This window comes from Sinocyclocheilus anshuiensis, unplaced genomic scaffold, assembly GCF_001515605.1.
Source record: "Sinocyclocheilus anshuiensis isolate Anshui unplaced genomic scaffold, SAMN03320099.WGS_v1.1 scaffold1065, whole genome shotgun sequence".
Classification (NCBI taxonomy): Eukaryota; Metazoa; Chordata; class Actinopteri; order Cypriniformes; family Cyprinidae; genus Sinocyclocheilus; species Sinocyclocheilus anshuiensis.
In genome coordinates, this window is record NW_015555804.1 from 353,247 (window position 1) to 364,473 (window position 11,227).

The 11,227-nt window shown below is 34.8% G+C and overlaps 1 protein-coding gene across 1 annotated transcript in view; it reads left to right on the forward strand.

Annotated features, from left to right (window-relative positions):
- The first annotated feature begins 529 nt into the window (after window positions 1–529).
- Window positions 530–11,227, forward strand: part of LOC107674975 (neuron navigator 2-like) — an 80,469-nt gene continuing 69,771 nt past the window's right edge. The window contains exons 1-7 of the mRNA XM_016469143.1: window positions 530–1,279; window positions 5,896–6,013; window positions 6,463–6,515; window positions 7,608–7,680; window positions 7,768–8,023; window positions 8,821–8,889; window positions 9,200–9,330. Of these exons, the coding sequence (XP_016324629.1) occupies window positions 1,049–1,279; window positions 5,896–6,013; window positions 6,463–6,515; window positions 7,608–7,680; window positions 7,768–8,023; window positions 8,821–8,889; window positions 9,200–9,330 (931 nt within the window). The 5' untranslated portion in view covers window positions 530–1,048. The remainder of the gene's footprint in view (window positions 1,280–5,895; window positions 6,014–6,462; window positions 6,516–7,607; window positions 7,681–7,767; window positions 8,024–8,820; window positions 8,890–9,199; window positions 9,331–11,227) is intronic.

The following is an 11,227-nucleotide window of genomic DNA, read 5'->3' on the forward strand; positions in this document are numbered from 1 at the left end:
AATTCATCTTAACATTTTGCTTCAATTAATTCCATTTGTAGTTAGTTATGATTGTACAGCCAGATTGTTAAATAGCAACAATTTGGCTTTCCTTAGAACAAAATTAGAATGAGAGGGGATTTAAAACTGGGGTCACAAAATGTTCAGGATAAAATTATATGCAGTATATAAACCCAAATAATTCTTATTATTATTGTAATAATTACTTTATTAAATATATATTTTTCTCCATTCAATTGAATTGTATTCTGCTTTGAAAATTATGACACTAATCATAATTATTTTATTTTTATATTTCATTAAAATACAGAGCTGCCATTAAATTTTTAATCATTAAATTTTGGGGTCTGTGACATAAAAACATTTTACCTGTGAACTAATGCAAGACGTTTCTTCTTTGCTTGCTAATTGTCCATTACTCTAGTGCATTGGCAAGAAGGGTGATATTATGTCTGATTAGGCTGTCACCCAGTGGTGTTAACGTTGACACATCTGCTGTCTTGCTAATGGCTTCTTAATCCTTCTCAAGCTTGAGAGTCATGCCTTGCTGCCACTGCATCTGGAGGCTGGTTACACTTCCATATACAAACTGTAGGTTTCCTTTGCTCTGACAACAAATTGCATCCTGCCTTCCCACTTATCTGTGATTTCTGCCTGCCAGAGTGTGTTCGCTTCTCAGCAGCAGCTGCGCTGGGCTATATTGGGTGACTCCTCGCTGCTGTGGAACTAGGAGCAGGTGGAGGGCGGAGTCCAGATCTCGAGTTGTACATGGAGTAAGAGCTTCATTGGACAAGAAAAACACCGAAGATGCTGATGACGGGGAAGGATTTGGCCGATTGTCATGGGAAAATCATATTATTAGAAGGTTTAGCAAGACCTCTGTGTGCCGTCGAGCTTCCCAGTGCTGTATGAATGTGAGTTTGTGGACACACTTCCCACCGCATTGCTCCAGCTGTTAAGTCAGCGTGTGCGGTTGCTCCAAGCCTTTGGTTGCAACCAGACAACTTAGTGCCAGCGTCTGCGTGGTTGGATGTAAAAGGATAAGAAGATGCCTGCTATTCTAGTTGCCTCCAAGATGAAGTCGGGATTGCCCAAACCTGTGCATGGCACTGCTCTACCCATTCCAGCCAGGGTAGCGACCCACCAGAATGGACCACTGAAGCCTGTGCAGCCCACCCTCATCCCACTGAAGTCTCCCATCTACAGGCAGCAAAGTCAAGGCAGTGCGACTTTACAGAAAAAGTACCAGACCACCAAAGAAACATCTAAAGACCCTCAGGTTGGAACGCTGATGCTTAATTTGTATGTGGCTTTGTGGTTGCATTGATTCTTGTTCTGTTAGATGATCTTCCTTTGATAGTTTAATTCCACACAAACAGTGGAATTCTTAGTTTATACTAAGTATAATAATAATAAAAAATAGTAATTAATTAAGATTGCTACTTTTTTGCTTATTTTTATCTTCATGGTACCATAGATTGACCACATCAAAAATAATATCTACTACAGTTTTTTTCCTCATAATTGCATTTTTTTTTAAATGTCAGAATGACTTTATATCTCAGAATTGCAACCTTGTTTCTCATAATTGCAGCTTTATATCTCGCAATGTGGCTATATCTCACAATTATGACTTTGTTTCTCATAACTGCGACTTTATATCTCACAATTTCAACTTTTCCTTGTACTTGCAACTTTATCCCCCGGTTCCACAGACAAGGCTTAAACCTAGTCCCAGACTAAAATGTAAGTCTGAGCTGTTTCAACTGAAAGAAACGTGCACTGATTGATCTTAAAATATGTCAGTGCCATTGTTTTGTCATAAGAGGCACACCAGTAATGTTTTTTTCTAAGGCATGTTTATAAAAATTACTTAAATGTCCTAATTGAACTATGGCCTAATCCTGGATTAGTCTAAGCCCTGTCTGTGAAACCAGGCAATGTGACTTTGTTTCTTATACTTGCAACTTTATATCTTGCAACATGACTTTGTTTCTCATAATTGTAACTTCATATCTCGGAAATGTACCTAGAATGAGAAACAAAGCCCCTTTATATCTTGCAATGTGACTTTGTTTCTCATAATTGCTACTTTATATTTTGCAATGTGACAATATCTTACAAGTACGACTTTGTTTCTGATACTTGTGACTTTATCATGTTATTTGATTTTGTTTTATGTAATTGCGACTTTCTCTTAAAATTCTCATAATCCTGACATTTTATCTCCCAATTGCAACTTTGTTTCTCATACTTGCGACTTTATATTTCACAATTATGACTTTGTTTCTCATAATTGACTGTATCTCAAAACAATGGCTTTTTTCTCATAATTGACTGTATCTCAAAACAATGGCTTTTTTCTCATAATTGACTGGATCTCAAAACAATGGCTTTTTTCTCATAATTGACTGGATCTCAAAACAATGGCTTTTTTCTCATAATTGCAACTTTATATCTCACAATTGCAGCAATAAAGATCACAACATGACTTATTTCTCTTAGTGTAAAGACTTTTTGTCAAAACTGTGACTTTGTCTCACAGTATGACTTAATATCTCACAATTACTTTTTTGTTTCTTGTAATTGTGAATTTATATCTCACAATGTAACAGAAAAAAAAACGACTGAATATTTTTGTAGTTTGTCATGTTGAAATTCAAACTTTGCTGACTAAAGCTTGTTTATGCATTGTGCCCATATTCCACCATGACTTGATCTGCAACAACTGTATGAATACCACTATGCCACAATATGTGTGTTAGTTGTATTCATGTTTTAGAAACCGTTTCGCTTTGGCCACATTACCACCATTGTGACTACTGTTTGTAAAGCTCCCCGCTGAAAGCTCATGTGTTTATATATTTACGTGTTCAAAATATTATGCTTTATAAGAATAGATCCTGCTGACCTGGTCAGAGCAAATCGTCTCTTCTTTTGGTTCTTCCTTTGGTCCGCGGCAGCGGTGTGCAAGTTCATGTCTGTGTACACATGTGTTTATATAGCTTCATACGTTCAGTAGCGCCTTGAAGGCAGCGAAGAGCCAAGTTCTTCATGTGGCAGGGAAAAGCTCAGCCGGTTGGCCTGTAATTACAGCGCACATGCACACATAGACACGGTCATGGAGGTTTTACTACAGTGCTCCATTAGTAGCGGTGAGCCGCGCTGCAGGTGGGCATTTGGCCATATGGACGCCACACACACCAATCCCAGAGGCCAATAGAGTGGGCACCCTTCATCAAACACCGCTACTAATATACTACTATGCCCTTACATTGCACCTCTGTCTCTCTTTGTTCTGGCCAGGAAGCTGGAAAATGCTTCACTTTAAAGAAAATGGTAGTGAATGTGTTTTGGGACAGTGCTGGTGTAAGGATTAGGTTGCCGTTTCAGACACGGTTGACTGCCTTGTAAAACAACGTGACGATTGCAGTTACTAGTTTGTTAAATATCTGCTTTCTGTTTTTGGAAATTATGGAAATGACCAAAAAAGACAAGGAATGGAAAGTCTGTTACATAAGTTTAGGGACCAGTTTTTGCTCTCAAAATTGTCCTGCACAAATTGAATTGCTTGTTTTTATTGAACTGATCTTGAAACTTAAATGGAGTGTGGCAGGTTTGCTCTGTTTTACAAAAAGTGCTTTGGTGGTACCATAGTTTGGTTTACTGATTTGGTGTGAATTTACCATAGTACTTTGATTTAAGTACTATATAATTACTGTAATCATACTTAAATTTTGTATTTACATGGTACTCCAAGTCTGTGATACTTCAACTGAATGCCAAATGTAAATGTGTAACAAAACCATGGTAATACCATGGTACTTTTTTTTTGGGAAGTATCTTGTTTTTATCAGTACTGATACTTTTAACTAAAACTATTAAAAACTGGTTTCAGTACTTGAAATGAAGCTCAAATAAAATGTAAGTATTAGATGAAAAACTTTTTAAAAAACGTAAAAAAAAGAAAAGAAAAAAAGAAAATTAAAAATGTAATTTAAAAAATAAGTGAGTTAAAATAGAAATAAAGTTATATAGAATAATTAAAAAAATAATAAAAATGACAAAAGCACATAACAAAATTACAAACAAATATATTAAAAACTAATTACTAAAAATAAATGTTACGTCAAAATATGAATAAATACTATAATAGTTTATAAATAATACTAAAATATGTAACTGTTGACACAAAACACTACCAGGTGGTTATTTATTTATTTATTTTTTTGCTATGATTGATTTGTTTGTTAGTTTCTGAACAGTTCTTATAAGAACAGATGAAGTATTAACCTGATACTTTAGTATTATGATAGATAAAGTATCAACCTGATACTTGATCGATATGCTTTTCAAGTTATAAAAATGACTGTGAGGTCTTTTAGACCCCAAACAGAACATGATGGATATAAACACTAATGTGGTCAGGTGTGTTAAATGTGCTATATTTGTTCTAATGTTGTTACATTAACCACGTAATGCTTGTTCATGTTTACATTAAATCTGGTTACGCATAGCTCTTCCCCTATGTTTTTATTATTCGAGATTATTATTCCCACATGTTGTCCACCGCAGCCTAGAGGTTTTGTTCACAGCGAATGGGTGGAGTGATTCTCCAGGCTCTGTGGTCAGAAATGCAAACAGCCCCCTGCAGAACTCACAAGGAGTCTCTGCAGTGGCTCCAGTTTTAAATGGCCCATGTTTGACTGATATGCACCACACCAGTTCTTATTTATATGTACTGTATGTCCCATTTAGGCCCATTTAGACATAACTAGACCAGCAACAAAACACCCACAACCCTTTATTTCTGACCTCTGTACTAGTGGTAGTCAGAGACTATAGGTCCTGTTGAGACTGTGCTGCCTCCCAATGCTCACTTTGTGTGGTTGCATGACAGTTATGGAGAAAAAGTCATCAGGTATGTTTGGAATGGCATAGTACCATAGTACACGTAGTAATGCTACTTTTGCAGTACGTTTACCATGCACAGTGTTTTGTATGCATAAAAATACCCAATTCATTCTTTATTACAACCAGAACTAACTGCATGGGATATTATGTCACAAAATGCAATATGCTTAACTTGATCTATCATTTTTGACAGTGAATGATCCAAAAGCAATATCGACCATAATTTTTGTCATCTTTGTCCTGTCTCGTTTGATCAGACTGCCATTACTTTCTATTTATAATTTAAAAAATATTTGTAAAATATACTTTTAAAATATTTATTAAAAAACAACAGCAGTTATAATAATCAGATTTTCAGTTTAATAATTAATTTAATTAAAAATTAATTAATTTGAATAAAAATCAGACTGCCATTTTTCCATTTGTATATATTTAAATATATATTCATTTAAAAACAACAATATTCAATCATTTATAATTTGTGTACATTTGTAATATATATATATAAATATATTATATACGTATATATTATAAAATATTAATTATTACTATCATTATTGCTATTATTATTAGCATATTTTTAATAGTTTTAATCCAAAAATAATTGGATTAAAAATGGTAAATATTCAAATATGTTCCTAAAGATATCATACTACTGATTGCATACTGTTTCACATGCTATATTTTTCCAAAATATTACTATACTATACTATATACTGTACATTATGAAGTATTACCTTACATTTTGCTCTTTAACCATTTTAATAATCATTTGTACAGTCTGGTTTTCCAGACCTTTTTGACAACCTTCTTATATAAATTTTCCTGAAAATTTCCCTGTTTTCACTCCAATATTTAAATGGTAGCTTATGGACCACAGTGTGGCATTTGTCTTTCATCCATGTAAAATCGGAACCCAGAGTTAGATGTTAAGTGCCTTTTCCTCATTCAGTCTCTTTCTATTTTTCTTTGAATTAATAGATTTATACAGATTGGGCCAACCACTATCTAGCCAAGTCCGGACACACACGCCTGATTAAAGACCTCCAATGGGATGTTGCCGATGGCGTTTTGTTGGCAGAAATCATTCAGGTTGTTGGTAAGATTAAAGATTAAAAAAAATTATTTTCCATAATTCAACAAATCCTCCTTCTTCCTTAAGAAAAAAATTAATACATCAAACCTACAATTTTGCTCCACCATACCAGTAATTCTAACCATAATGAGGAGGTTGAGGAGGAGGACTGGGAAAGAAATGAACACACATGACTATCAAGAAAACTCCCCACCTTTATTATTCTGAATGTGTTTTGAAGCTGTTTTATGAGATCTGTTTCTGAAAAGGGGTGATTTGTAGATGGTTTATGAGGCTACAAACTGGGCTGTGAACATTTTATTAAGCCGCAATAAAAGAAACATTTGCCAGAGGAGGATTCCTGTTGTACATACAAAAGCCAGTCGATGATGTTTTCATAAAACCAACAAACAGTAATAAAATGGTGTTACTTTAATTCAGTGCCATTCATTTTTTTTAATCTTTCCATTCAGCAAATGAGAAGATTACCGATATCAACGGATTCCCAGAGAGTCGCTCTCAAATGGTAAGACTCAAAATTGGTTTATTGCAATGTCTGTCCTGCATGTTGGGAAAAGAAACAAACCACAGACTGTCAAACTCCAAAATAGACAGAAAAAGCACCATAAATATATTTCATACGGCATGTGCTCAATATGGTTTCGTTTGAGGAGTGCACTGAAGTTTAATCCTTATTTATCCTACTGTATCATATAATCATGTAATTTCTAAATCATCAATATGATCAAAACTTTGCTGGAAAGCTTGTTGTAAACAATCTACTACGTTCTTTCTGTCGTATTGACAATTTATACTTTTTTAGCAAGTAAAAGGCCTTTTAGTATAATTCTAATAACGTCCCCATTCATAAAACAATGCATAAAGCTAAGCATTTAAAAACCATCTAAAACATTATTGGGAGATATAGAGTGACAATTGATATTTATGTGCATTTTATGCAAGAACTAAACTGCTTCATCTTACTTTTTGGCAGTTTAAATAACGACATCTGCACCAATTCGCATATTTTTGCTCAGTTTGGGCCCCTGAATAAATTATAGGTGTTTTTTCTCATTCTCTAGTATGAGCTCCATATATTGTCCTACATCATACTTATGAGTCTTAAAAGCTTATATCAAATATGATACTCAACAAAAAACAGGCTTTACAGGGTTAAGTTCCTGTTCGCTGAAAATCTTCCATTTATGTCAAAAATATACATGACTTAAAATGAGGATTAGTAAATGATTTTTGTGTTTTCATTTTTGGGTGAACTGTCCCTTTAAGAAACAACCTCAGTGAGGACAATGGCGCAGGTCTTGTTGACCTTAAAACCCTGGTGTTAACCAGCGTGCTATAGTCTGTCGTCTCGCCAGTGGTCAGGATATACATTGTAATGTCACAGGAACACCGCAGGACGGACCCACAGGGTTGTAAACCACAAATCTACCCTATTGAGCGCCATCTGTTGGGTTATATTCCCTGTACACCTGAGTGTAGTGTGCACACCAGCCGTGGCTGGGGTCACATTTTCCGAGGAGCAATTTAAAAATGGGCTATTAGGCTTGATTTCAGACAACAAGCTCTTGATGTATGTCCATGCTTTTCTCTTAAACAGATTGAGAACATTGATGCCTGTCTGGGCTTCCTGGCTGCTAAAGGGGTGAACATAAAGGGACTTTGTGCCGAAGGTCAGTGGACTCTGAACTAAACCAGTGGCCATTAATATTTGAAACAAGATGTCAGCAAGATTCTTTTCTTTTTCTTCCAAACCACAGAGATCCGTAATGGCAATCTGAAGGCTATTTTAGGCTTGTTCTTCACTCTGTCACGCTTCCGGCAGCAGCAGCAGCAGACTTTGAAACAGGCCTCCAACAATGTTCAGTTGCTCCAGAACAACCAGACCCACCGATGTGCCAGTCCTGGCCTGCCTCCTCACACTCCTCCCTGTAGCTCTTCCTGTCCTTCTCCCATCCACCAACACTACACCTCCTCCCCATGTGCACAGAAACCACAGACAGACCTGCAGTCCAGGTATTATTCTCCAACTCATATTCTGGATAGCTTCTTAATAGACATAATCAACTTTTAAACTTAAAATAATTAGGATGGAGAAAAATTTATTTTATTTTGTTTAGTTTTGTTTCGAATACAATGTCATGAGAAAATGTTCTTCTTGTTGCATTAGACTTGGTGTGACCATAGTACTTAAAGAGGCCAACATATTACATTTTGAAATCATTAAAATTCTGATTTTAAGACTTTTTTGCATAAATTGTGTAAATATTGCATTCAATTTGGTATACTTTAAGATTCTTTTAAACTACTCTTTATAGCTTTTTAACTTTTTACACTCTCAACATTTCTAACAAGTAACGTTTCATTTCCATTTATAACTTACCAGTTCTGTTATTTCCAGTGTTATTTTAGTATTATTTTGTATAAGCTATTATAATATTTATTAATATTTTGAATTAGCTTTTATTTTTGTATTTTCAATTTAGATTTTTTATCATTTTATTTGTGCTTTTGTAATTGTAATTTTTTTATATTTTTATTTTGCTTTATTTTTATTTCAGTTTCAATTTTAATATTTCCACTTAAACATATTTTATGTCAGTTAATTGCCAGGGCAACAGTTTTTTACGTTTTTAATCCAATATTTATGTCATATTTTATAATTTATCAGCTTTATTTCAATTAACCATTTTTTAAAAATAGTTTTAGTTTTAGTTAACAGTAACAACACTGGTTATTTCTTCTTGACACTTAACACTTCTTTTCTGTCCATCCCTTTTTCTTTCTCTTTTGTTTTTCTCTTGATCTTGAAGTCATCCATCAAAAGGCTCAAACCAGAAAAAAGCTGTCAGACTCTCAGTTGCTCAGAAAAAGAACTCTAGGTCAGCTTTCTATGTTTCTGTATCACACTATATCTTATTTACCTCTCCTTGTCCTCCCATTATATTATTATACCACAGCACCATCTACTGGTGATCTTGTGATTCCACACAATCCAATCTTGTGTCTTCAGGTCCAAAAAAGCATGTGAATCCCTTCAATAGTCATTTTGTTCTCGTTCATATGATCAGATGTGGACTCAGGTCAATGAGGTTTATTTATATAATTGGCACTCCAGTCGTGTGTTTTAGCAGCTTAAATAGTTATTGTTTAAAGAGAAAGGATGAGTTTGTTCTGACTGAACTCTGTCAGGCTTCTGAGTCCCTCGGGGAGGGCGGGCGGAGAGAGTAAACCTCGAACCTCAAACACCAACAGACGCAGCCAAAGCTTCAACCAATGTGACCGATTAAAGCCGTCAATCTCTGCCTGCGCTCATGAAAGAGGTGAGTTAATCACATTCCTTTACACAATCTGAAATGATCCATGTGGTTTATGTAAGAGCATGTGAGCAGTTGTTTGGCAAAAGCTGTTATTAAGTGTGTATATTTATTACAAGAAAAATCATCTTGCTCAATAGCCCAATGAATTGCTCATTGAGGGATTCAAACCTATAACCTTTCACCCAGATCTTTAACCACTACGCCACGACACCCATGGATTTAGAAGGCTTACATGTGGAAAATTGTAGAGATTTATCAGAATTTACCTTGCTCAGCTTGGTAAAAAAAAACTCAGAAAATAACATTTATATTTATAATTAAATATATTATTTTTAAATAATTACTATTTGTTTCAGAAAATAAAACTGGTATTTTTAAAATGTACATATATTACTTAAACCCTATATTTAATTTTTTAGAAAATAAAACTGGAATTTTTAAATATGTAAATGCTTAGAAAAAAACATACAAATATTTTTTTTTAACTGTTATTGGACACTTTTCAACAACATTTTGAGCCACATTTTTCAGTATTTTAATTTGAACATTTTTCTTGCTCAGAATGAGTGATCTAAACCATCCACCCTCGATTTGTTCATTCTGGGTGTTGGGTAACTGCTCATAACGTTCACAGTTTTATGATTCTGTAATTGCATACATTTTTGGCCCACTGTTGTTTCATTATGGCAGGCTCGATTTACTTCAGCATTGAGTTATTTAGGGTGGTAACCCCTCTAACATGTCACATAGTTGAGTGACTCAGAATATGTGGATTTCTGTATTCAAACCATATTCATAAAACCATATAAAGCAATTTTCCCTGTTTGCACAAATGCACACGCATGATGTACATGTCTGTTTGTGGTTTGTATGGACTCTCAGCTGCATGCTGCTGGCTCTGGTATGGTGATGATGATGATGATGATGATGATGAGGCGTTTACTGCTCACTGATTCAGCTCTAATTAGTGTGCTTGTGGCAAAACCAGAAGAAGAAGCAGAGAGAGAGAAAAGAGTCGGTGATCATGACAAAACTTTGATTGAGCATTTAGGAAGACATGCAAGGAAGATGAGACTGTTATGAATTTTGCTCAGACTGCCTGTAAGGTAAGCACTGCTAAACTGAGTTTTCATGCAACAGGCTGGTAAATAACTTCATAATTAAATAATACATACAAGGGAAGCCACCATTTTAGCAGTGCAGGAAAATGACATTGATTTTCCACTGATGAAATTAGGGAAATATTGAATGAGCGTTTGGTTTCATCACATGCTAAATTTTCCATGCTGATTTTATATAATATAATATGTAATGTAAGCTTGAAAAGTAGTTTTAATGATTGTTAGTCACATGAAAAACTGTGCCTTGGAAATTATGTTTGTATTTAACCAAATAATCAATTTCTTCACAGTCTCAAATATCAAGAAATGCTTCACAGTCAGTCTCCTTTTTTTAAACAGCATGTTTTATGTAGAAAATAAATATTAATACATCACATACTTCAAATATTCCTCTTCATAGTTCATGCAGTTCATCCAGTATGCTCTCATATTTTCAAACTCCCACAGGCATCACACTAGCTAATGTCGATGTGCAACAGCTTGACTGCACTTGCTAGTGTTTGAAAGATTTGACCCACGTTCTCTGTGCCAGAGTTTGACCTTCCTACTTGGCCAATTGCATGTTACAGTTAAATGTCCAAAAAGTGACCCAAAGCAACTAAAAAAAATGTTTTTTATTTATTTTTGGCCTGTCTTAAACATTAAACAATTTACACAATTTTTTTTTTACTATTTACCAATTAGAGGTGGGGTAAGCGATTTTTGCCAATGTTGACATTTAAAAATCACCAAAACACTCCCCTACCCCAAAAGGGTCTCACCCCTATTTTGATAGCTCC